We start from the raw sequence: 27,771 nt of genomic DNA, 5'->3' as shown, positions 1-27,771 counted from the left end.
TGTGCTTCCTCCAGTCCAGCATTTCTCATGATGTACTCTGCATATAAGTTAAATAAGCAGGGTAACAATATACAGCCTTGACGTACTCCTTTCCCAACTTGGAACCAGTCTGTTATTCCATGTCCAGTTCTAACTGTTGCTTCCTTACCTGCATACAGATTTCTGAAGAGGCAGGTCTTGTGGTCTCGTATTCCCATCTCTCTAAGAATTTTCTACAGTTGTAGTGATCCACAGTCAAAGGCTTTGGCATAGTCAGTAAAGCAGAAGTAGATGTTTTTCTGAAACTCTCTTGCTTTTTCCATGATCCAATGGAAATTGGCAATTTGATCTCTGGTTGTTCTGCCTTGTCTAAATCCAGCTTGAACATCTGGAAGTTCACAGTTCCCGTACTGTTAAAACCTGGCTTGAAGAATTTTGAGCATTTACTTTACTAGTGTATTTTTTTACTAGCTATTTTTTGTTTTAGAAAGGATAACAGTAAACAGGGAAGATGATTTTGATTTTATGTTTTTAATAAGCATAAGCACTTTAATTTGAAGAATATGCAAAAGCTAGATTATGTAAGATAGTAGTACATTTTTAAAGTAAAACTTGTATTTACATGAATAGTACTTCTGATAACCCTGTATTTTGTCAGGATGAGAACTGCTTGGGTTTACCATTTCTGACTTTGAGTAGAAAATTACTGTTTTAGTTAAAGCAGGCTTTTCAAACATTCTGTACATTCAGAATCTCTCTTAGAGAATAACTAGGAGGATTCAAAGTGATTGATTTGGTTGAAAATGTCAATTCTGAAAAATTCAAGGCATACATAATTTCATAAGCATGAATAAATTTTGCTACCACAGGTAGAAAGAGAAACATGGCACTGGATTGTTCCTCAAAGTGGAGCCCAGGCCTCAGTAGGTGGCGCACCCCAGAAACACTTCTCTGACCTTGCTACTTTCTGTTGTTCTGTTTATTTTATTTAGTTGATTACAGACTATACCAATTCTATGCATTTATCGTGTTCATTCTCTTCTGTTGCTTCCTCTCAGAATAATCTTTCCATTTTTCCATACAACATTTTATGTTATAGAATGTCACTTTTTAATGTTTTGATTTTTAGGCATTTCTCATTATTTTAAGCATTGCTCATTATCTTCTAATTGCATATTTTACAATGAATGGAAGATAATTGTATTTTAATATTCATTTCTAAATTGTTCTATCCTTTTAGCTGTTTTTTTATGTGACCCACTACTATTTTAATTCTAATACTTTTTTCTTTTTTAACAATATGTATATTTTTTTCTATTTCAATTGTTTTTTTTAAATTTCTTTGTTCTAAAATTAACATATAAACTTTAAATAAAAGTTAATGTGTGGACTTTTTAACATTTCTTTCTGGTTAAAAAAAAACAGATATTTCTGTCTTATTTTGCAACTCTGATTTACACTTTCCTATGCATCAGGGGAAAACTGGTGCATATAAAGTGAATAGTTCAACAAGCACCTAGGTTCCTATTCACTTGGCATTTCCCAAAGACTACTCAGAGGTGATTTAATCCTGGTGTTTGAATGTAAACTTAGTACCCCAGCTGGGTAAATGAACAATTTTCTAGTGTGACAGAATGCATACAATAAGAAGAGGTTCACTGTAGCAACAAGAATGGTTGGGAAAAAATGGCTTGGCATTGTATCATATTGCTGTACATAGATTTGTCTCAGAAAAATTCAGTGCTTTCTTGCAGCTGTGATTTGGAGGTAAACAGGAAAGACTTTGAGAAAGGACCTGGTTCAGAAGCATCCTGTAACAGCAATAGGTAATTTATATTATCACCTGTCAGGTTGTCAGAGCATTGAGACTTCTTTAACTATTGGCTTTTAATGCATAGCCTCAAAGTACATAAGCCACATAAATTATTAAAATGATGCCTGTGCTGGGGAATATTTTTGTGGGGGAAAAACCCTCATATATGTTAAAGTGCTTAATCATTGATATTATATGTACTATTTATAGAAGATGAGCTGAAGATTTCTTTAATTGAAATCACTGTTGTTTATGCAGCTATTGCTACTTTCCAATAACATAAATGCCTTTTTCAGACTTGTATTTTACTAGCTTTCTGGTATGTACAAAATTAAATTTATAGTCTGGCTACACTATCTCAGACCAGTATAGTCCACCCCCCAACTTCTAAATATGAAAATATATTCATTAATATAACCAATTGAATAATATCCCTGTTTAAATGTGCTATCAATGAATCATAATTAGTTGAGAGCTTGCAAAGTTGAAATGGAAAAATGAATTCTCATTTTTGCATTGTAATCATTAATGTTATGTGATCATTTAATTTTGTTTTAAAATTGTGAATCAATAATTATTTATATGGTAATGGTATCAGCAAACTAAAAAGTCAAGTTAATAAGACATTTTATTAGGAGCAAAATTATGATCAAGAACCACTGTAACAGAAGTAATTTTAACAATTAAATTTTCTTGGCAATTATATTTGAAAGTACCATAACTTAACTTTTAGGAGATACTGTAATTACTTCAATTCAAGATAGATAGGCTGATAGTGTATGTTGGACACCTGGATGAAAATAGGTGTGTGATGGGCCCTTTACTGAGGAAATCACACTGTAATTGATACTGAAACTATTAGACACATGTATGTATAAAGATACAAGTCTTAAGAGAGGAAGAAATAAATCACTCTGGGGATCAAAAGTAGATAAGTTCACATAAAATTGGCTATCAGAGAGCTACAGTTCATCAAGTAGCTAATTTTTGAAATGGATTTTAAAATATTAGTAAATTTTCCCACAGGTGCTAATGAATGTAATGGCAAAGGAAATATTTCATGCCACAGATGTTTCCTTAAATAGATTTACCCATCTCTTGTTGGTGTTCGTGTATTCTTCAAATGAGCCTTCTGTGGAGGGACTTTGTATACAACTGATTGAATATGTTAGTGCAGATGAGAAGGATGGGAAGTTAGACATCTAAATTCTTCATCTCCATTCTTTCATTATTTATCACAACGAATTTTTTTAATCAACACCTCAACATAGATATGCTATATTTTGAAACAGCAAATTGTGTATTATAATTTAATCATTGGAAAACATCAGTTCAGTTCGGTAGCTCAGTCATGCCCGAATTTTTGAGACCCCATGAACTGCAGCACATCAGATCACCTTGTCCATCACCAACTCCCAGAGCTTGCTCAAACTCATATCCATTGAGTCAGTGACATCATCCAACCATCTCATCCTCTGCTGTGCCCTTCTCCTCCTGCTTTCAATCTTTCCCAGCATCAAGGTCTTCTTCAATGAGTCAGTTCTTCACAACAGGTGGCCAAAGTATTAGAGTTTCAGCTTCAACACCAGTCTTTCCAATGAACACCCAGGACTGATCTCCTTTAGGATGGACTCGTTGGATCTCCTTGCAGTCCAAGGGACTCTCAAGAGTCTTCTCCAACACCACAGTTCATAAGCATCAGTTCTACAGCACTCAGCTTTCTTTATGATCCAATTCTCACATTCATACATGATTATTGGAAAAACTGTAGCTTTGGCTCGACAGACCTTTGTCAGCAAAGTAACATCTCTGCTTTTTAATATGCTGTCTAGGTTGATCATAGCTTTTTCAAAGAGCTCTTCAAGGAGCAAGTGTCTTTTATTTAATGGTAGCAGTCACCACCTGCAGTGATTTTGGAGTCCAAGAATATAAATCCTGCCACTATTTCCATTGTTTCCCCATCTATTTGCCATGAAGTGATGGGATAGGATGCTGTAACCTTAGTTTTCTGAATGTTGAGTTTTAAGTCAGCTTTTTCACTCTCCTCTTTCATTATCATCAAGAGGCTCTTCAGTTCCTCTTTGCTTTCTGCTGTAAGGATGGTGTCATCTGCATATCTGAGGTTATTGATATTTCTCCTGGCAATCTTGATTCCATCTTGTGCTTCATCCAGCCCAGCATTTCACATGATGTAATATGTATTTAAGTTAAATAAGCAAGGTGACGATGTATAGCCTTGACGTACTCCTTTCCCAATTTGGAACCAGTCTGTTGTTCCATGTCCAATTCTAACTGCTGCCTCTTGACCCACATACAGATTTCTCAGCAGGCAGGTAAGGTGTTCTGGTATTCTCATCTCTTTAAGACTTTTCCAAAGTTTGTGGTAATCTACACAGTCAAAAGATTTGGCATAGTCAATAAAGCACAGGTAGATGTTTTTCTGGAATCTCTTGCTTTTTTGATGATCCAACGGATGATGGCAATTGGATCTCTAACTTTTCTAAATCCAGCTTGAACCTCTGGAAGTTCTTGATTCACGTTCTGTTGAAACCTGGCTTTGAGAATTTTGAGCATTACTTTACTAGCGTGTGAGATGAGTGCAATTGTGCAGTAGTGTGAAAGTGCTGCACTCAGTATGCCAGCAAATTTGGAAAACTCAGCAGTGGCCATAGGACTGGAAAAGGTCAGTTTTCATACCAATCCCAAAGAAAGGCAATGCCAAAGAATGCTCAAACTACCGCACAATTGCACTCATCTCACACGCTAGTAAAGTAATGCTCAAAATTCTCCAAGCCAGGCTTCAGCAGTACGTGAACCGTGAACTTCCAGATGTTCAAGCTGGTTTTAGAAAAGGAAGAGGAACCAGAGATCAAATTGCCAACATCCGCTGGATCATGGAAAAAGCAAGAGAGTTCCAGAAAAACATCTATTTCTGCTTTATTGACTATGTCAAAGCCTTTGACTGTGTGGATCACAATAAACTGTGCAAAATTCTGAAAAATATGGGAATACCAGAACACCTGACCTGCCTCTTGAGAAACCTATATGCAGTTCAGGAAGCAACAGTTAGAACTGGACATGGAACAACAGACTGGTTCCAAATAGGAAAATGAGTACGTCAAGGCTTTATATTGTCACCCTGCTTATTCAACTTCTATGCAGAGTACATCATGAGAAACGCTGGGCTGGAAGAAGCACAAGCTGGAATCAAGATTGCCGGGAGAAATATCAATAACCTCAGATATGCAGATGACACCATCCTTATGGCAGAAAGTGAAGAGGAACTAAAAAGCCTCTTGATGAAAGTGAAAGGGGAGAGTGAAAAAGTTGGCTTAAAGCTCAACATTCAGAAAACGAAGATCATGGCATCTGGTCCCATCACTTCATGGGAAATAGATGGGGAAACAGTGGAAACAGTGTCAGACTTTATTTTTCAGGGCTCCAAAATCACTGCAGATGGTGACTGCAGCCATGAAATTAAAAGACGCTTACTCCTTGGAAGGAAAGTTATGACCAACCTAGATAGCATATTCAAAAGCAGAGACATTACTTTGCCAACAAAGGTCCGTCTAGTCGAGGCTATGGTTTTTCCTGTGGTCATGTATGGATGTGAGAGTTGGATTGTGAAAAAGCTGAGCACCGAAGAATTGATGCTTTTGAACTGTGCTGTTGGAGAAGACTCCTAAGAGTCCCTTGGACTGCAAGGAGATATAACCAGTCCATTCTGAAGGAGATCAGCCCTGGGATTTCTTTGGAAGGAATGATGCTAAAGCTGAAACTCCAGTACTTTGGCCACCTCATGCGAAGAGTTGACTCATTGGAAAAGACTCTGATGCTGGGAGGGATTGGGGGCAGGAGGAGAAGGGGACGACAGAGGATGAGATGGCTGGATGGCATCACTGACTCGATGGATGTGAGTCTGAGTGAATTCCGGGAGTTGGTGATGGACAGGGAGGCCTGGTGTGCTGAGATTCATGGGGTCGCAAAGAGTCAGACATGACTGAGTGACTGAACTGAACTGAACTTCTTTGGGATTGGAATGAAAACTGACCTTTTCCAGTCCTGTGGCCACTGCTGAGTTTTCCAAATTCGCTGGCATAGTGAGTGCAGCACAATATGGAAAGCATAACATCTTTATTTGAATTAGAATTTACAGAAAGTTAAGCTGAAAGGAATCATCTTGGCTATAGGTATATTCTGAATTGAACACTCAGGGCAGTACTTTTCCAGTGGGGAAGGAAATAACCACATCAGTGGATTCCCATTAAATGTTCTGGGAAGGCAACAACTTTTATGTCAATGAAAGAGACTTTAAAAATGAGAAATATTGATATAAAATATAACTCTAGGGGGCTAATGGGAAAGGTGACAGAAATAGTTGTTTGTGGGCATATTCTGAAGTTTTGGATATCACAGTAGTACATGTGGCTATACCGGTTGTATCCTATATAACCTGGAGGGTTGTCATTCACAGCTGGATTATGTGCACATCCTGAACAACTGGGCATCATGAACTTTGTACTTAATTTGGATAACATAGAGAATCTTTGAGTTGTTTTCACATCTCAGAATGGCATGATTATTCTTGAACCTTAAGGAAATAATTTTTGCAGTTTTCTGATTCAAATTCCAGAAATATGAGTGTAGACTATATCAAACTTAATGGTCTTTTAGAGACATAAACTGGATTTGTAACTTTTCCAGAAGCATGAGTAAAAAACAAATATGACTCTAAACCTTTTTCTCCAGTGACCTCTCAAAGAAGAATTGTTGTACTCTGATAGAACTAGAAAGGTCATGATTGGGACACACAAGAGAGATTAGTTCTCCTTTAATATTTCAAATTACTATGAATTTATTATACTAAATGGACAAATTGCCCTAATTCTCCTGACAGGGCTTTATTTTTCTTTGTCTTCTCTTTCAGGCTGAAGTCATTGATGTGAGTTATGGAAATGCAGATGACTTAAAGCGGATTAAAAAAATGAAAAATGTCACAAATCAGATTGCACTCTTGAAATTAGGAAAATTGCCACTACTTTATAAGGTTAGTCCAGTGCCCATCATTTGGTTGTGGGGTGAATATTTTGTTTAGTTGGGATTACATGTGTATCTGGGAACATGAAGAGAGAGAGTGTATGTATGTATGTGTGTGTGAGTGAGAGTGTGGAGAGAGAGAGAAAGAGGCATAATGTGTCACAGGAAGATAACTTTTCCAAAATGGAAAATTTAATATTAAAGTCTTTAAGATAGTGTGCTTGTGGGACCCTCATAAAATTGGCATTCCCTTTATAACATCTATCTGGAATGGTAAAAATGAGAACCACAGTGTCCTCTTCTTATGACATCTGTGAAACTTCTAATCTGTTATCTAATTACCATGTGCTTTTTGTTACACTAGTATCTCGCAGATTTTCCTCAGTGATTAATTTTGCTGACTGTATAACTTCATAGTTACTGGCTGTGCCCAGAAATTTAATTAAAGTATAAAATACTAGGAAGAGGCAGAGTTTTGATTTATTTTATTTAAATAGAAGTTTATTAACATTCATCCACTAGATGCATTTACATAATTAAAGCAGTTCAATATAAGTATCTCATAATGAGCCATCACAATAGAGAGTCACTACTGCTCTTCCTTAGTTCATTTTCTTTTCCTATTAAAAAAGAATGGTCAGTGTAGTTCTGTCACTGGAATGCTCTGGTTCTGAACATATATTGGATTTCACCTCATTCAAAACTATATGAGCTTTGCTAACTCCTAAGAGCAAAAAAGTTTCCAGAACTCTGTTGGTACACTCTGTAAGGACACAAGAACACATTCTGTGCCCGTTTTTTTAAAATTATCTTCCAAGGATGCCCTTATACTTAAATCAATGTCTGATAATAGATAACAGGCCAGAATTTTAAGATAGTCTTGAAAATATACATTGATAACATTGATACTAGTGTTTTGTAGGATGATTTGTCAGTATGTATTGAAGGCCTTAAAGTAATCACATTTTGACCCAATAATTCCATTCCAATCAATGTATTCTAAGGGGGGAAAACAGGTTTGATAAAAACATGATGGCCAATGATGTGAGAAAATATTTGAAACAATATGTGCATCTAGTTTCAGTTTCCCATGTGGCTCAGTGGTAAAGAATCCTGCTAATGTAGGAGACACGGGAGAAATGAGTTCGATCCCTGGATTGGGAAGATCCCCTGGAATAGGAAATAGCAATCCACTCCAGTAGTCTTACCTGGAAAATTCCATGAACAGAGGAGCCTGGTGGTCTACAGTCCATGGGGCAGCAAAGAGTTGGACACGACAGAGCACACAGACATACATCCAGTTTAGCATTGAAAATCGTGCTATACTGGTACAGCTGAATGCTGTACAATAATTGCAGCATAAAACATATTTAAAATATGTGAAAATCCTTACATGTCAAATAAATTATAAAGAGGACATTTATAATAATTATAGAATAATTATTATTGTTACTTCTAAAAGTAACATTGTTAGGAATGTGGGCTAAATATTTTTCTAAGCATTTTTAATGTATTTTCACATTAATCTACAATCACTGTCGTGTTGGGGTATGGATTATTATCTTCAATTTATAGATAAGTATCACAAATGCATAAGGAAAGAAATAAGATAGAATCCACTCCTCCCACAACAGTGTAAATCTGGTAGAGGGGCAAGAACATGAAATTTTAAATCAAGGATAGTTTTGATCATGGTATAAGACTAGATATTCTAATTACTTAAGACAAGTGATTCAAATTGCTTAGAGGACATTTTATTAGCAATAATCAGAAGAAGTCTTCCTCTAAATTTTTGGGGGAGAATGTTCCTTTTTGGATGTTTAAAGTACAGTGGAAAAAAAATAAGAGTATCCACTTATCCACAGGGGATAAATTTCAAGACCCCCATGAATGCTTGAAACCACAAATAGCACCAAACCATACATATATTATGGTTTTCTCTATACATACATACCTATGATATAATTTAATTTATAATTAGGCACAGTAAGAGATTAACAACAATAATGAATAATAGAGCAGCTATAACAATATGCTGTAATAAAAATTATGTGAGTGTAATATCTCCACAGTCACTCTGATCATCTAGAGGGCTGCATAGTGACTATCAGGCAGGAGATCATACACAGTGTAGATATGCTGCACAACGGGACCATTCACATCCTGGCTGGAGGGAGTGGGACAGCCTGAGATGTCATCAGGCTACTTAGAATAGCACATAATTTAAAACTTAGGAATAGTATTTTTAGAATTTTCCATTTAGTATACTTTGAATTGTCTTTGACCCTGAGTATCTGAAACCTCCAAAAGTAAAACTATGAATAACGAGGAACCACTGTAACACTGTTTTGGGTATATTATATGAATCCTGCTTGTTCAAACTAATAGTGATATAGATGACTAAAATGTTGTTTGTGGTGGGGCCAATTATTTAAATTGGGTTGATGGGATTGCTGATGATTTCTACTTCTTTATATTTTTCTGAAGATTTTGTATAAATTTTATAAGAAAAAAGTCTAAAAATTCATGTTAAGGCATTTAATTTTTTTTCTAACAATGTTTGTAAGCCAAACTCTCAAAATCCTTACCAGTGGATAATGGATTAAAACAGCCAATTTCTTTTTATTTGACTGCTCCAGAGAATATTTACATTATACAACCATTAGACAAGTTTCATAAAGTAGTGAAATAGTGGTTTATCTAAAATAGGAGAGAGTTATTAAGAACCTGGTACATTTTCCCTGATCATCCTCCTTACAGGCCTATGAAAAGATTTAACAGAGAGGTCTATGCAATATTCCGCTCCAGACAAAGTCTTGTGACAAGCTTGGCATTTTCTTCTAGGCAAAGAAGATAGAGCATCCTTTCTTTAACGTTTCAAATTCTATTCTAGGCAACTTTGTTTTTTGTAATTGTCACAGAGATTATACAATGTATCTGTTCATATACATTCCCACTGTAAAGAAAAAAGAAAGCATGGAGTAGACAAAGTTATATAGCATGATTAGAGCTGAACTTGCTTCACCTGTCCATCAAATATATTCTGAGGTTAAAATTGAAAAGAGAGGTAATACAGCAATATGGCTGGGTTGAAAAAAAGAGAGAGGACCAATTGACTTATATGTGAATTACAACTGTTAATCATGATTCTAAATGAGCATCTGGACTGGGAACATGGGACTGACTGAGTAAAGAGAAAAGTTAATCATATTTTAACTGTGGAGTAGTATCTATATCATAGTTAAAAAATGAATCTAAGAGGGAATCTCTGCATCTGAGATGGAAAGGGCAAAGGGGAACCATAATTGTGATATTATCTCCTAAAATTAGTAGAAAATAATCTACAGCCAAGAAAGAACAGATCTCATTAGTTTATATCATAAATTATATGTATGTGTTAATTTAGTCTCTGCTGCTGCTGCTGCTGCTAAGTTGCTTCAGTCGTGTCTGACTCTGTGTGACCCCATAGATGGCAGCCCACGAGGCTCCCCCATCCCTGGGATTCTCTAGGCAAGAACACTGGAGTGGGTTGCCATTTCCTTCTCCAATGCATGAAAGTGAAAAGTGAAAGTGAAGTCGCTCAGTCACGTCTGACTCTTCTCGACCCCATGGACTGCAGCCTACCAGGCTCCTCTGTCCATGGGACTTCCCAGGCAAGAGTACTGGAGTGGGGTGCCATTGCCTTCTCCAATTTAGTCTCTAGAAAGAGATTGATGAGAAAATCCACGTATTTGTTACAGAAATCATAAAAGGCAGATGGCTTCTAGCTTTGTGCCTTGATGTCTGCTCTTAGTTGCTTCAGGAAAGGGTCAAGCAAGTTCCTCAGAACTAGCTTGTGCTAGTTTCTTTATACTTAAACCTTAGAGGAAAGGCTTTAGGTTTCTTTGAACTTGCTATTTATAGCAGTTTATAAGAGCGTGCTTTAATTCTTTAAGCTGTGAGACAAAATACTATCTTATATATCATAATGGATTCACTTAGATTTCTCTCAGTGACAATCTGAGATATAGTACAGCAGATTCTAAAACCCTTGCAAATTCCTAAATTGCTAAATAGCTCTTGAGTATGAAATTTATTTTATAAAATATAATAAAAAGCTATTAGCTTTCCTTTAATCATTTTTCTGAAAAATCAATAGTAAAAAAAAAAAAAAATTACTGTGTATTTCATGGCAACTAGAAATCAAGAAAATCCCTCAGAAATGTGGAAATTGGGCCATTGTCTGGGTCCACACCACATTTAAGCCCCAAGTCTTATAGGAGTCAAATTTGCATATGGTAAAATTACAAATGTATAAATATCTTATGCCTTCTGTTCATAGTGGAGTTACAAAAAATATTCATCAATGCTGTTGCTATTTTTTTAATAAATGGAGTCACAGAGTATAATCTTAGTACTCACAGTTAGATAGTAAAATACTAGCAAATATTAGCTGGTTTTTATATTTTTTATATATTTTTATCCTTATAATCACAATTTTAATGTTTTAGAAATCCAAATGACTTTGTAACTTCCTACAAATGAAAGTTTCCTATCTATTCATCAGATGAGATTTTTATTTTAATATCAGTTGTACATTGTTTGGCCAGTGTGTAAGTTAACCAACTGCCATTCAACTCCATAAAGCATGCTTAAAGACTTGGGCCTTTTGGAAGAGCTGGTAAAGAAATGAGGACTAGAAAGCAGTTGTTATGTGTTGATATTTTCAAACACATTGTTTCCAACAGCTTAAGAAAAAGTAAACTTCATACTATTTGAATTTCAAACACAACTTCATCCACAAAATAAGTAAATTTAAAACATTGAGTTAGGGGTTTAGTGGAGAAATCTCTATATTTGGTGATTTACCAATCAGTACTCAATAAATGGACAATAAGGTCATTAAGAAATTCTCTAGTTTAGGTAAGATAAGTATGGAGAAAGAGTGTATTTTGTAAACTAACCTCACATAAAGTGTTTGCATGCTTTTCATATTTGCTTAACTATAAGTTTCATTTACCCCAGTCTCCTATTTTTTTCTGATGATATTTATTCAATCCCTAGGATAACTGCATTCAAAAGAATTAATTTTCTTTATTTCAGTTAATAGAGAACAGCATTTACTCTATGTGGTAGAAGTTTAAGATGGTACTTCTAAAATTTATTTTTTTATATGCCAAAGTTAAAATATGATGTGTTTATCTAATAATTAGCATCACAATATGTGGTACCTAGTATGGTAGTACAACAAGGTACATAGAAAAGGAACTCAATATTTTTTTAAGCTAAAACATCCATTGTGTGTGTGTGTGTGTGTGTGTGTATGCGTGGTATATGTATGTGTACACTGGTACAGACTTATGTGTCATGTGACAGTGAGGCTGGAAGGATACGAAAGAAGAAAAAGACTCCTTCCTTATTGAAACTTTTGACGCATTATAACTTTCCCTGCTATTGATGAAGCTAGCAGATTTATTTACATGACAGTCTCTGAATATTTCAGATAAAAAAACAAACATTTAATTCATTGTCACTTCATGATATTTTATGTATGCTTTTGTATATGGAAGCACACTTCATTTTTAAGGCAATTTTTTAAGGCATATCATGAACAAAAAAATAGTGAACACTATCTTGATACTTATAAAGGGTAAGTTTGTTCACTGGCCGATTTAATGAGGTATTTCATACCCTGTTCTCAGAAGTAATTGCAAAAGACCAATACTCCATATTTTATAACTATAAGAAGTCTAGAGGCTCCATTGGTCACGGAAAACATGGTCAGGACTAGAACACAAAATCAGAAAACAATGATTTAAAGCATTTAAAAGCCAAATGTGCTATTATTTTTTAAACCAGAACGCTTTCCATTTTCCACTGACTGACTTTAGTTATTTTTCTAAATGACTTAGACCAAATATTATCATATCTACAAAAGGTAGTTTCCATTGAAATACAACTTCAATCATAAGTTATAATGAAAAAACTAGACTGAGTGTTATTCTGCTATTTAGCAATTTGATTTTCAGTTCAGTTCAGTAGCTCAGTCGACCCCATGGACTCCGACCCCATGGACTGCAGCATGCGGGCCATTGAGAACAAGAATACTTAATTCTGAATGCTTCCAGCCTTATTCCTAATATTAAAATTTTTTCATGGCTTAAAACAAATAAAGGTATACCTGCAAGTCTTGAGTCTGTTCTGAATGAATCCCATAATTTAGAAGTCATGCCTGTATTTTACCTACATGATCATATAATTTAATTTTACTAACCATTTTAATATTGTGAAATCATAACAAGTGACATTATTTATTAGAAAGATTGAGTTTTGCATGTATCTTTTTATAATATGTTAAGTGTAAATCACCCCCGTGCATTCTTGTAAGTTTGGTAGCCAAAAAAGACTATTTTGTTCGTCTTAAATGTTATAAACTAAAAAAGGCATAAATCAAGAAAGAAGCCAGAGAGAAAGGAAGGAAGGAAAGATAGGAAGAAAGAAAGAAAATGGCAGTTGATCCCCTTTAATTAACTCCTTGGGCTTCCCAGGTGGCTCAGTGGTAAAGAATCTGCCTGTCAATGAGGGAGACATAGGAGATGTGTGTTCAATCGCTGGGTCTGGAAGATCGCCTGGTGGAGGAAATGCCAGCCCACTCCAGTCTTCTTGCCTGGAGAATCCCATGGATAGAGGAGCCTGATGGGCTACAGTCCATGGGGTCACAAAGAGTCGGACACAACTGAAATGACTAAAGACTGAACACAGCAAGGCACAGTTAACTACCTAAAACTATTCATGTTTCAGAAATGTTTTGTGTTTTTTTATATATATATATATACATTATGTATCACTCTAAAGTCTGAAAGTGTAAGTTTTAGACATACTTTAATTTTTGAGAACTTATTTGACACACCAGTGTAGATCTCTCGATGATGATGACGTCTGGCTTTGAGGTAATCCTGAGCTATCCTTTCACATTTCAGTTTTTCCCTCTCTCTGTCTGGTTGACGGTTTTTACTTTTTTCCTACTGTAGATGGGTTTCCCAGTCTTTCCAGTGTTTTGTCTTCTGTACTCACCAGGTGATTTGTTTTGAATAGTGAAGCACAGAATAGTGAAGTGAAGTGCTCAGTCGTGTCCGACTCTTTTCAACCCCATGGACTGTTGCCTACCAGGCTCCTCTGTCCATGGGATTTTCCAGGCAATAGTACTGGAGTGGATTGCCATTTCCTTCTCCAGCGGATCTTCCCCACCCAGGGATCGAATCTGGGTCTCCCGCATTATAGACAGAGGCTTTACCGTCTGAGCCACCAGGGAAGTCAGCATGGCAGGATGCAAAAATAGAAGAGACTAGCTTAATTTCTAGCTCTTCTGTTTGATGTCTGTGTGACTTTGGAGTATTATCTAAAACCTCAGGTTTTTGGTTTTTTGTTTTTTAATTCACAAAGTGGTGATAAAAGTAATCCCAACTTGCATGGTTATATGAATATTGAATCTTAAAATGCATGCATGATTTTTAATAAATACTAGTTATTCTTAGTAAGCCCTTAAAATCTGAGTAAAATTCTAAAGAGAAAGAATATGAATTGAATAATGGGGAATGAGAGCTCTCTCAAACATGCAAAACTGAACTGAATATAATAATATACTTAAGATAAATCAGTTACAGAAATAGTCTTTTAAGATTGCACTTCTTGCATTAACAGTAAAAAATTATGCTGATACCATGTAGCATCTCAAACCATAAAAACAAATAAAATAAAGTTGTCTCTAATGATTTTTGTGGAATAAGACAGGTATAAATAAGCAGAAAAATAAATTTTAAAAGTAAATATAATTAGACTACTAAGGATGAATATAAACAATAACCTAATAGGGTAGTAAATGCTTTTGATTTTTATATTCTTCAATATGCATTTTAATGCATAGATTTTTTTGGTTAGGTAATAGAATTATATAATATTAAACAATAATATAGTTTTAGGAATTGAAACTGTATTACTATTATAGAGTAGTTGTATAAACATCTAATACAAATTTTAAACTTTGAGAATTGAGGTATCGTATATGATTCAAGAGTATCATGAAATTGCCTCTATATCATAAGGCTGTTGTCAAAATTGAATTATGCATGTAAGTACTTAACACAATGCCAAGAATATACTAAACACTCATTAATAGAAAGTTAATATTTTGTTTAATCACATCAAAATGTTTATTAAATACTACATTTTATAGTTGAATTCCATTTTTCTTATTGGTCACCATTCTGTGTGGTCAAAAATTTAAGACCTTATCATTTGCTAAATGGTTTAATCCCAGCCTTGTTTGTTTAAAGCTCAGTACTTCAATAAAGGGTTTAGATTATTTCAGGAATGATTATGATGTTGAAACTTTAGCTTAAGATTTTCTCATGTATTTGATTTTAGAGTATCCAACTCTTAGTGACCCCATGGACTGCAGCCCACCAGGCTCCTCTGTCCAAGGGATTTTCCAGGCAAGAGTACTGGAGTGGGGTGCCATTGCCTTCTCCGAAAACTGACATGGAAATTTTGCATAGTTTTTTCACTTTTGTGTTGATATTTCATAGAGGTCATGGATATTAACAAATTGTTTTAATTATAAAATATGTAGATAAATCCTTTGCTCTGCATTAACAAAGTTTAAAAACAAAAAACACTACATAACTATTAATCACTGTATGACTCTAAGTTCTTTCCTTTTGCTTTTTTTTTTTTCTCATTCATTTTCTTATGGTAAAAAAAATTACTACCTTCCTCAGGAATACATTGGTTCTGAGCAGCAACTTGTATTTTACTAATTTGTTGTTGCTGTGAGATATGTGAAGACAGACTTAAATTACTTCTGTAAGAAAATAGCATTGAAAATATTAATAATTGGGGAAAAAAGTACCTCTTCCTAAAATTTATTTAGTTAAAATTATAGCTATACCATATATTGTATCTATTTTTTAATTCAGTGTACTTATTTTATAAAAAAATAACCTTTAATAAGCTATAAAATCTTAATGTAGCTACACAAGCTTAAAATATTTTCACTTGAATTTTGAAAACAATATACACTCAATAAAATATTATTTTAATAAGTTACTATTAACATAGTTACTTTATTTTCATAAATATTCATTAAATTTCTTTTTAACTCAAAATATGTTTTTACTGTGTTTATGCAAAGTTATTGGAAAGGTTTTATAGCCTAATATATATTATACTTAAGAATAAAGTTCTTGTGGTTTTAATAATGTGCAGGTTGAAAATAACTTTTCTGTTACAGGTTTTTAAAGTAATTTTCAGTTTAGTCTAAATCTATTGTGTGCTCAATCACTTCAATCATGTCTGACTCTTTGTGACCCCATGGGCTATAGCCCACCAGTTTCCTCTGTCCTTGGGATTTTTCCAGCAAGAATAGGAGTAGATTGCCATGCCCTCCTCCCAGGGATCCCAGGTCTACCACTTAAATCACTATGAGTCAATCCTCAAATCTGTTCATCTGAATAAGACTTAATTCCTTGTAAAACAAGTATAATTATAGTCATCTAGCTTGTCGGAGAAGGTGATGGCACCCAACTCCAGTACTCTTGCCTGGAAAATCCCATGGATGGAGGAGCCTGGTAGGCTGCAGTCCATGGGGTTGCTAAGAGTCGGACACGACTGAGTGACTTCACTTTCACTTTTCACTTTCATGCATTGGAGAAGGAAATGGCAACCCACTCCAGTGTTCTTGCCTGGAGAATCCCAGGGACGGGGGAGCCTGGTGGCTGCCCTCTTTGGGGTCGCACAGAGTCGGACACGACTGAAGTGACTTAGCAGTAGCAGTAGCAGCTTATAGTAAACGCTCAACAAATGTCTATTGCTTTTGTATTGTAACCAGGTAATTCTTATTGTCACTGGAGATTTTAAATAACATAGTTTCCTGAACAATATTTATGTAACAATGTATTTTTCTTCCAGATACTTTACTTCATATAAACACTCATAGTCCTAACAAAATCCTAGTGAAGTAGGCATGATCCAGGCTCTATAGTGAGTAACTTAGTCTCTGAGATTTTTGAGTGTCTTACTCAGTATCATACCTGTATTACACAGAAGGGCTAAGGCTGTCATTCCAAATCCAGTGCACATTTTGCTTTCCAGAGTTTGTTAACATATCTGTGTTTGTAAATGAAACTTTAAGTGCCTTTTCTCAGACATTAGCACCACTATGGCTTTGATGATGGTTCTCCACAACTAAACAAAGAGTTTTCAGATTACTTTCAAATGGTTCAGAGTGAGAATGCTACATGTGGAAAACAGCAAATGTGGGGGAAAATATCTGGAAAAGTTGAGTGATTAGTATGTGTATGTGAGTGTTCATTTAAATTGAAATCTTCAAAATAAAAATTGGGGGGAGGGTTGTGGTGTGAGTGGACTAAATCAGGATTCTCAACAGGTGCCTGCAAATGCCTCTGTTTCAATGTTAATTTAGTTTATCCGCCCACCCTCCACACCCCTCTCACCAAGAGAACTCATTGAGTGGGTACCACGAGGGCTTTCATGCTTTCCATTTGAATAAGATTTCCCATTTCTGTAGGGAGTCTTTCAGTTGGCTTCTGCTCTTCATTAATCAGGCATAGTAATCAGAATTCAGATTTACCAGTTTAGCAGTCCAAAATCTGACTTGATTTAAGGAATAAAAATATCACTTGATAGTCTTCCTGAAATATGGTAAAAATCAATTGATGGGTTGGATATGGTCGTTCAAGTTAAATCACTCTTCATCCACGTTGACTGAATTTTGATGTTTTTATCAGATTGCTGACAGCCAGGAAGACATTGCCTTAGGCACCTAAACAAAAGAAAGCTGACTGTGAATTATTGTTGAGTTTGTTCCTGACCGAAGTGCCTGGTGAAATCATGGGGCACTTGTATATCTGAGCTCGTTTATTATAGAGAAGAGTTCTCATTAACTCGTTCAGGAAAGTGTTGCCATTAAATCTTATCTTGAATGAGAGAAATTTGTAACTTGAAAATGTTTATGAATATTTCATAAGAATCGTCTTAGGGTGCAGGCTTGTATGTGATAGCCTGGCAAAGGTTGACAGATATGTGGAATATTGTAATGACTTGATGGATGCATATGGAATGTTTAATGAGGAAATGAGAAGTAACTGCTGGGCTGCTGTGAACATCTTCTGGTACTGTAGTGATTTTTGTTAGCTGTTAACAAAACTCTCAGAAAAAGGAATAGCTTCTAATTATGACAAGCTTATTTTATTGTGCTAACTAGGCCTATAAATTTGGGGTAAAGATTACTGATTTATATATTTATTGTCTTTCATAAAATGCATTTTAAAAAATACACTCTGAGCAGACTAGATTTTAATGAGTAGACACACTTTTTTTGTTGTTGTTGTAAAGATCCTGTATAATTGTATTCTCTTACTGCTTTGATTTCTTAGAATCCCAGAGAAATTTGGTTATATAAGAATATGAATCATTTGGCCCTAGAGCAACTGAAAAAGACCGGGAACTATCAGGGCAGTATCATTAAAAATAAGCAAAAACTTACTGATTCATTTTATCAAGAAAAAGATACACAAAAGTAGAAAAATAATCTTTCCCAAGCACGGTTAATTAGTAGAATCTCAAGGTAGGTTTGATTTGCTATATTTTAAGATGGGTAGAAGAATTTGAGGAACTGATTTAGAAATGGTTGAGGGAATAGGAAAATGTGGTAAATTATTTAATTGAAAGTTACTTAATCTGAAGAAAAGGCTGAGGGGAAAGTTAAGAACCATTTTCAAGCACAAGAAGGAATTTTAAGGTTTTAAAAATTAGGAACTGTTCCAATTTTTGCAGAGATTAAAGCTATGGGCTTCAATTACAACAAAATATTTTTAGGTTGCACATAAATAATTTAATAAAATAGGGCCAATTAAGTACCAGAAATAGCTTCTAAAGACAGTTATCCTAGTCTGCTTATAGAACTTTAAAATACTTAATGTTGTATATGTTTCTTGATATATACATTAATATACATTTAATATTTGTATATATATATACGTATCCTTGATAATTTACTGCAAGTTACAGAGTTATATTATATATTGGTTTAGTATATGTCGAATTTTAGCTGTCTTTTTCTTTATACCACTTTAGGCCCTGGTAAGAAAACTTTCAAACCCAAAATAAGAAGGCTCATAATGTTTCCACACATTAGTAATGCTTTTGTGATAAGGTAGGCTGAGGAATTGGTCCTTTCTGAAAGCAGTGGTTAAGGCATATATGAACTTATTACTTCATTCTAGTAGAAGATGTTAGACCTTTCATTCAACTTATGGCAAATATACTTAAAAAAAAGTCTGCTCCAAGGATGCATTAATTTACAAATATTTTTAGAAAATCAGACAGTTGTGTGTATATTTTTAAGAAAATGAGTTTATTATATTTTCTGTCAAATCAATGTGAATTATTCATTTTAGTGTTAAAAGAGGACTGTGTAGGTGGATGACTTATTTTCACTTGTGAAGATGACTAGTGTCTATGCTACTCTGGCTGACATAATCCCTGTTCAGACCATGTTGGTATTATGGAAAGATTGCTGCCACTCCCCCTACTTTAGCATGATCTGCTGATGCTGTTTCATTGAGGCCCAGACTTGATTTTTTTTTTAATGCTTAAAGTAATTTGTAACTTTGCTAAAGTAAAAATAGATCATATTTCATTTTATGATAACATCAGTTATTTAGATAATTCCATATCCTGACTGTCTTGGAGCTGGACTAACAATGTACTCCTGTGCAGACTCCCAGAATAGGCCTTGAAAAGAAGAGCATTTAATCCCAGTGACTGTGGCCCTATCCATCTCATGTTTACCTCATAGGAGATGGAAGATTAAATCATTCGAACTGTGCTACTTATGCTTAGGTTATCATTCCACTCTCAAGGAATCTTTGTGTCAGAGCTAAGATTAATTAGCTTATTGGATCTGATTACCATAGACCCTGATTTCTGTTAATAGCTGTGTTTATCATCTTAATGTCAAATTTGCTTCTAGCAATTTACTTGATCACATAAATGTATGATGCATTGACCCTGCTGCATTTGACATCAGATTAATATTGAGGGTTGAGAGGCTGATTTCTGCTATCATATGTCATCCTTAGTACTGCCTTCTCTATCTCACAAAACCATTTAAAATATTGCTTTTTATAATGTAGAAGATGTTTCTAGGAGGACTTGAAACATGCATCTCATTTCTCATATGAAATGGGGTAATTCCATCTGTAATTCTAGGTCTATAGGAACCTAATTTTATAAATTATTTGATCAGTTCTTTTGACTTATTTATCTTATTTAAAGTCATGGATATTTTCCTTTTAAGGGTAGCCTTTTCTAACGGCGGTGGGGAGGGGGAGGGCAGAACTAAGATTAAAAATGTGAGAAAACTAAACATAATCATGGCAATATAGCAATAACATGTAACAATAATAACATGGAGGTTATGGATCAGGATAAGAAAAGCAACAATATTTGACTTATGTTTTATAGTTTATCTACCGAGGATCCATTTTCCATAGGTCTACCTCTAAATATTTAGTGCATTTAAAATCTTGGTTTATGTAATTTAATATTATATTCTCATAGTAAGTTGATTTCATTTTTCATTTTAACTAAAAGGCATTAGGTGTAGGTTCATAAATATATATATGAATATGGCTGCTTATTTTTTATTGCAACATAAGTGATAGATTGCTGCAGTTGTGTTTGTCCTTATCCTGCACATATTTATCTGCAGTTGTGTTTGTCCTTATCCTGCACAATTTATCTCTGCACATATGCCTATAGACATGAAAAATTCACTAAAGTTTAATTTGGTAGCATATTTGCAAGTGGCCAAGATAATTTATCTTTCTTTAAGTATTTCACTTGAAAGTATTCTATTGCACATTTCCTATTAGAAATCAATGCCAAAGATTTTCAGTTGCTACACTAGGTTATCTTCCATATTGAAATCTTGAAATTTTTATTCATTTAGAAAAGATGATCATTCAAGGTTATCAATAACAAATTCTTAATCTTAAGATGATATAGTGTTCATTCAGGTTTTTTCATAAGATGTTACATCTTGCGGAAAAACACAAAAAACATTTTTGGCCAGCCTAATAAAAGTAGGTTAAGAAATTTGCAAGGATCAGAGAGTTGTGGCATGGATCAAAAGGAGACCATTTATTCTCCTTTTTATCTCTACTGTTAGAGTATTTGATAAGGAATTCTCAGGATGGGGAGTGGCCAGTGAGTAAATAATTGTTGTTTCTATTACATTTTGTTTTAGATATAAATCTATGGTGAATATAAAGGTAGTTTTTACTACTTTTCCTAATACATTTCTGTTGATTCAAAGTAATCTAAAATAAGCATATTACTGCTATTTTGATTTTTTTTCCTACAAATTAAAATGTCTTTAATAGGATTTTCTTTGAATTATTTGAATATTTTGGAAAGGATGACTATAGATTATTGTTGTTCACTTACTCAGTTGTGTCCAGCTATTTGTGACCCCATGAAGTGCAGCATGCCAAGCTTCCCTGTCCTTTACCATCTCCCAGAGTTTACTCAAACTCGTATCCACAGAGTCAGTGATGCTATCCAAACATCTCATCCTCAGTTGTCCCCTTTTCCTCCTGCCATCAGTCTTTCCTAGCGACAGGGTCTTTTCCAATGAGTAAGCTCTTTGCATCAGGTGGCTAATGAATCAGTGTCAGTCCTTCTAATTAATATTCAGGATTGATTTTCTTTAGAATTTACTGGTGTGATCTTCTTGTTGACCAAGGGACTCTCAATAGTCTTCTCCAGCACCACAGTTTGAAACCATCAATTCTTTGGCATATAGCTTATTTATGGTCCAATTCTCACATCCATACATGACTACTGAAAAAAATCATAGCTTTGACTAGATGGACCTTTGTCAGCAAAGTGATGCCTCTGCTTTTGAATATGCTGTCTAGGTGTTTCATAGCTTTTCTTCCAAGCAAACTTCTTTGAATTTCATGGCTGTAGTCACTGTCTGCAGTGAGTTTGGAGCCCAAGAAAATGAAATTTGACAGTTTCCATATTTTCCCCATCTATTTTCCATGAAGTAATGAAAGATGATTCTGTGAAAGTGCTGCACTCAATATGCCAGCAAATTTGGAAAACTCAGCAGTGGCCACAGGACTGGAAAAGGTCAGTTTTAATTCCAATCCCAAAGAAAGGCAATGCGAAAGAATGCTCAAACGACCGCACAATTGCACTCATCTCACACGCTAGTAAAGTAATGCTCAAAATTCTCCAAGCCAAGCTTCAGCAATACGTGAACCGTGAACTTCCTGATGTTCAAGCTGGTTTTAGAAAAGACGGAAGAACCAGAAACCAATTTGCCAGCATCCTCTGGATTATCGAAAAAGCAAGAGAGTGCCAGAAAAAACATCTATTTCTGCTTTATTGACTATGCCAAATCCTTTGACTGTGTGGATCACAATAAACTGCAAAATTCTGAAAGAGATGGGAATACCATACCACCTGACCTGCTTCTTGATAAATTTGTGTGCAGGTCTGGAAGCAACAGTTAGAACTGGACATGGAACAACAGACTGGTTCCAAATAGGAAAAGGAGTACGTCAAGGCTGTATATTGTCACCCTGCTTATTTAACTAATATGTAGAGTATATCATGAGAAACGCTGGGCTGGAAGAAACACAAGCTGGAATCAAGATTGCCGGGAGAAATATCAATAACCTCAGATATGCAGATGACACCACCCTTATGGCAGAAAGTGAAGAGGAACTCAAAAGCCTCTTGATGAAAGTGAAAGAGGAGAGTGAAAAAGTTGGCTTAAAACTCAACATTCAGAAAACGAAGATCATGGCATCTGGTCCCATCACTTCATGGGAAATAGATGGGGAAACAGTGGAAACAGTGTCAGACTTTATTTTTCCGGGCTCCAAAATCACTGCAGATGGTGACTGCAGCCATGAAATTAAAAGACGCTTACTCCTTGGAAGAAAAGTTATGACCAACCTAGATAGCATATTCAAAACCAGAGACATTACTTTGCCAACAAAGGTCCATCTAGTCAAGGCTATGGTTTTTCCAGTGGTCATGTATGGATGTGACAGTTGGACTATGAAGAAAGCTGAGTGCTGAGAATTGATGCTTTTGAACTGTGGTGTTGGAGAAGACTCTTGAGAGTCCCTTGGACTGCAGGGAGATCCAACCAGTCCATTCTGAAGGAGATCAGCCCTGGGATTTCTTTGGAAGGAATGATGCTAAAGCTGAAACTCCAGTACTTTGGCCACCTCATGCGAAGAGTTGACTCATTGGAAAAGACTCTGATGCTGGGAGGGATTGAGGGCAGGAGGAGAAGGGGACGACAGAGGATGGGATGGCTGGATGGCATCGCTGACTCAATGGACGTGAGTCTGAGTGAACTCCAGGCGTTGATGATGGACAGGGAGGCCTGGCATGCTGCGATTCATGGGGTCGCAAAGAGTCGGACACGACTGAGCATCTGAACTGAACTGAACTGAATAGAACCAGATGCCATGATATTCATTTTCTGAGTGTTGAGTTTTAACCCAGTTTTTTCACTCCCCTCTTTCACCCTCATCAAAAGGCTCTTTGGTGACTCTTCACTGTTGGCCATTAGAGTGGTGTCATCTGCATATCTAAAGTTGTTGATATTTCTCCTGGCTATCTTGATTCTAGATTGGGATTCATCCAGCCCAGGATTTCGTATGATGTACTCTGCATGTAAGATAAACAAGCAGGGTGACAATATACAGCCTTTCCCAGTTTGGAACCAGTTTGTTGTTCCATGTACGGTTCTCACTGTTACTTCTTGACCTACATCTGGGTTTCTTAGGAGGCAGGTAAGGTGGTGTGGTATTCCCACCTCATTAAGAATTTTCTACAGTTTGTTGTGACCACACAGTCAAAGGCTTTAGCAGAGTCAATGAAGTAGAAGTAGATGTTTTTCTGGAATTCTCTTGCTTTTTCTATGATCTAGCAGATGTTGACAATTTGAGCTCTGGTTCCTCTGGCTTTTCTAAATCTATCTTCTACATCTGGGAGTTCTTGGTTCACATACTATTGAAGCCTAGCTTGAAGTATTTTGGGCAATACATTGCTAGCATGTGAAATGAGTACAATCGCACAGTAGCTTGAACATTCTTGACATTGCCTTTCTTTGGTATTAGAATGAAAACTGACCTTTTCCAATCCTGTGGCCACTGCTGAGTTTTCCAAATTTGCTGATGTATTAAGTGCAGCATTTTAAGAGCATTATATTTTAGGATTTGAAATGCTTGGCTGGAATTCTATCACCTCCACTAGCTTTCTATGTAGTAGTGCTTTCTAAGGCCCACTTGACTTCACACTCTAGGATATCTGGCTCTAGGTGAGTGACCACACCATTTTGGTTATCTGGATCATTAAGACCTTTTTTTGTACAGTTCTATGTATTCTTGCCACCTCTCCTTAATCTCTTATGCCTCCGTTAGATCCTTACCTTCTCTGTCCTTTATTTTGCCTACCTTTGCATAAAATGTCCCCTTGATATCTCTAATTTTCTTTAAGAGGTCTCTAGTCTTTTCCATTCTATTTTTTTCCTCTCTTTCTTTGCATTATTCACTTAAGAAGGCTTTCTTATTTCTCCTTGCTATTCTTTGGAACTCTGCATTTATTTAGGTATAATTTTCCCTTTCTCCTTTGCCTTTCACTTCTTTTTTCTCAGTTATTTGTAAGGCCTCCTCAGGCAACCATTTTGCCTTCTTGCATTTCTTTTTCTTTGAGATGGTTTTGGTCACAACCTACTGTACAATGTTGCAAAGCCCTGTCCATAGTTCTTCAAGCACTCTGTCTACCAGATCTAGTCCCTTGAATCTATTCCTGACTTCCAGTGTATAATCATAAGGGATTTGATTTAGATCACACCTGAAAGGCCTACTGGTTTTCTTTACTTTCTTCAAATTAAGTCTGAATTTTGCAATAAAGAGTTCCTAATCTGAGCCACAGTCAGCTTCTGGTCTTGTTTTTTCTGACTGTATAGAGCTTCTCCATCTTTGGCTGCAAAGACTATAATCAATCTGATTTCAGTATTGACCATCCGGTGATGTTCATGTGTAGAGTTGTCTCTTGCATTTTTGAAAGGTGTTTGCTATGACCAGTCTGTTCTCTTGCAAACTTCTGTTGGCTTTTGCCTTGCTTCATTTTGTACTCCAAGGCCAAACTTGCCTGTTACTCCAGGTATCTCTTGACATCCTACTTTTGCATTCTAGTCCCCTATAATGAAAAGGACATCTCTTTTGGTGTTCTAGAAGATTTTGTATGTCTTCATTGATCCATTCAACTTCAACTTCTTCAGCATTAGTGTTGGGACATAGACTTGGATTACTGTGATGCTGAATGGTTTGCCTTGGATAAAAACCAAGATCATTCTGTCATTTTTGAGACTGCACCCAAGTAGTGCATTTTAGACTCTTTTGTTGACTATGATGGCTACTCCATTTCTTCTAAGGGATTCTTGCCCACAGTAGTAGATGTAATGTTCATCTGAATTAAATTTGCCCATTATCATCCATTTATGTTCACTGATTCCTAAAATGTTGATGTTCACTCCTGCCATCTCCTGTTTGACCACATTCAATTTACCTTGATTAATGGACCCAACTTTCCAGGTTCCTATGCAATATTGTTCTTTAGAACATCAGACTTTACTTTGTCCACCAGACACAGCCACAACTGGGTGTTGTTTCCATTTTGACTCACCCTCTTTATTATTTCTGGAGCTATTTCTCTGCTCTTCCCCAGTAGCATATCAGACACCTACCAACCTGGGGGGCTCATCTTTCTTTGTCATATCTTTTTGCCTTTCATGCTGCTCATGGGGTTCTCAAGGCAAGAATACTGAAGTGGTTTGCCATTCCCTTCTCCAGAGGATCACATTTTGTCAGAGCACTCCACCATGACCCATCTGTCTTGGGTGGCCCTAGATGGCATGGCTCATAATTTTGTTGAATTACACAAGGCTGTGATCCAAGTGATCATTTTGGTTAGTTGTCTGTGAGTGTGTTTTTCATTTAGGAGGCCATTGGATTACAGTTTTTGCTTCTTCTGTCTGCCCTCTGTTGGATGAGGATAAGAGGCTATAGATTAATACAGTTTTATTATACATTATACTTAAAGTTTAAATATGTTTAAATATACATAGAAATATTTTCCAAAATAATCCAAAAAGCATTGTATTACAACAAAAGAAAGTAAAATAAATAAATGTTACATACACAGTATTTTTTGAATTCTATGCCTTGAATTCTATTCTACATAGAGATTTCAATGTCAAGTTTTAGAATATTAGTGAGCTGTGTACTTGTTTTAAATTGGCACAGTTGACTTCTCCCAATAAAAGAACAACCATAAAATTAACTAATGAGGGAAAGGAACTTAGTGCCTAATGGCCCAGGCTCTGGCAGAAAACATTTGGGACTTAAATCCTGGTTCAGTGTATTACATCAAGATAGTCACTTCACCTACAAGTTCATCTATTCATCTTAAAAATAATACAGTGCAGGGCACAAAGTATCCACTAAGTGAACAGAAGGTGAACTAACTTCAAGATGATACACACCCATTATTTTAAGTGAGGACAGGCAAGCTGGACCCATAATTTTCACATATTCAGAGTTATATTTTAATACTATCCCATATAATTATTTTTTCTTTGCTCTTGAACACGATTCAGAAAAAGGCATTTTGTTTAATTGAGAAGAACTTGTCAGAGTTATAAAGTCTAAGAAATAAATCCCCTTGAAATTCTAAGAGCTATGACATGAAACACCTGCTATTTCTGACCTTCTATTTTGCTTTATTTGCCAAATAGTTCTTCAGTGCTCATGTAATTTTTACTAACTGAATATTACCTCCACTTTTTGAAATGATGGGAGTAAAGGTATGGTAACACTGTAGAAGTTTTTCTGGTAATAGAAAGCAACCAGAGTGCAGTGGTGATAGAAAATCATATATGAACATCAAAGGCTGCATTTCATTTTCATTTTATATAAGCAGATGTTTACTGATTGAAGATGTATAAAGAGAAAACTCAGGCAATTTCTGAGAATGACATTACAAATAGCCGAATAAAAAATATACATTCATCTAAAAGAAGTAATTTACTTTCTTAATGTTTTCAGGAAGATCTTAAGTTTTTAAACAATTAGATAAGGAAGATTTTTTTCTTGTATATTTCCAGGAAACTAAAATCTCACATGTCCTTTCAGTAAACAAGTGCAGAGTTTGCTTACCAGGAGTACTGTATGCAGCTGTCCCAGTCATGCCGTTTACATCTTTGGGGGCAACATTCACAACAGAGACGTGAGAAATTTGTATATTTTTAAAACCATTTTCTGTCTGGCAGAAGTTAAGTGTCTCCCAACAAAATCAATGTATTATGACAAATTTTAGCCAGATGGAAGTCAAGTATCTTGAGGACACTTGTCTTATAGGTACCTCTACCCATGTGGTATCTTTATGAATATTAGTAAGAGCTCAAAATTTAACCAATATGAAGTCATGACATATTCTAAAAACATTTGATCCTTGTAAAATACAAGGATCAAATACAGTCACACATGAACCTTTTAATTATCTTTACTAGGCTTTCAACAAATTATATTAGTACTATTTTAGTTATTAAAATAATAATTATAAAAAAACATTTTAAAAATATCATAATGATTATAAGAAGACTCTGAAGAGCAATTCTTTTTCTGGAATTCAGATTACCACTCTGATATCCACCAGAAGTGAGTGTGGCACTTACATGGTATGAACCATTCTATGGCTATTTTTTTTTTTTTCAGTCATAAGATAATAAATTTCAATAAAAATGTATCTACATGAGAAAATTGCTTCTTTTTAATCAAAATTATATC

The 27,771-nt window shown here is 35.4% G+C and overlaps 1 protein-coding gene across 5 annotated transcripts in view; it reads left to right on the top strand.

The window, feature by feature from the left end:
* NAALADL2 (N-acetylated alpha-linked acidic dipeptidase like 2) overlaps positions 1-27,771 on the top strand; it is a 1,369,359-nt gene that overhangs the window by 678,432 nt on the left and 663,156 nt on the right. For 4 of the 5 annotated variants that reach the window (XM_070802872.1, XM_070802665.1, XM_019959487.2 and 1 more), the window contains one exon: positions 6,720-6,839. The exons of the other annotated variant lie outside the window; for it this stretch is intronic. In XM_070802872.1, the coding sequence (XP_070658973.1) occupies positions 6,720-6,839 (120 nt within the window). The remainder of the gene's footprint in view (positions 1-6,719; positions 6,840-27,771) is intronic. 5 annotated transcript variants of the gene reach the window in all.

The sequence above is a fragment of the Bos indicus genome, chromosome 1 (genome assembly GCF_029378745.1).
Source record: "Bos indicus isolate NIAB-ARS_2022 breed Sahiwal x Tharparkar chromosome 1, NIAB-ARS_B.indTharparkar_mat_pri_1.0, whole genome shotgun sequence".
Classification (NCBI taxonomy): domain Eukaryota; kingdom Metazoa; phylum Chordata; class Mammalia; order Artiodactyla; family Bovidae; genus Bos; species Bos indicus.
This window is presented reverse-complemented; position numbering and strand designations above follow the sequence as displayed.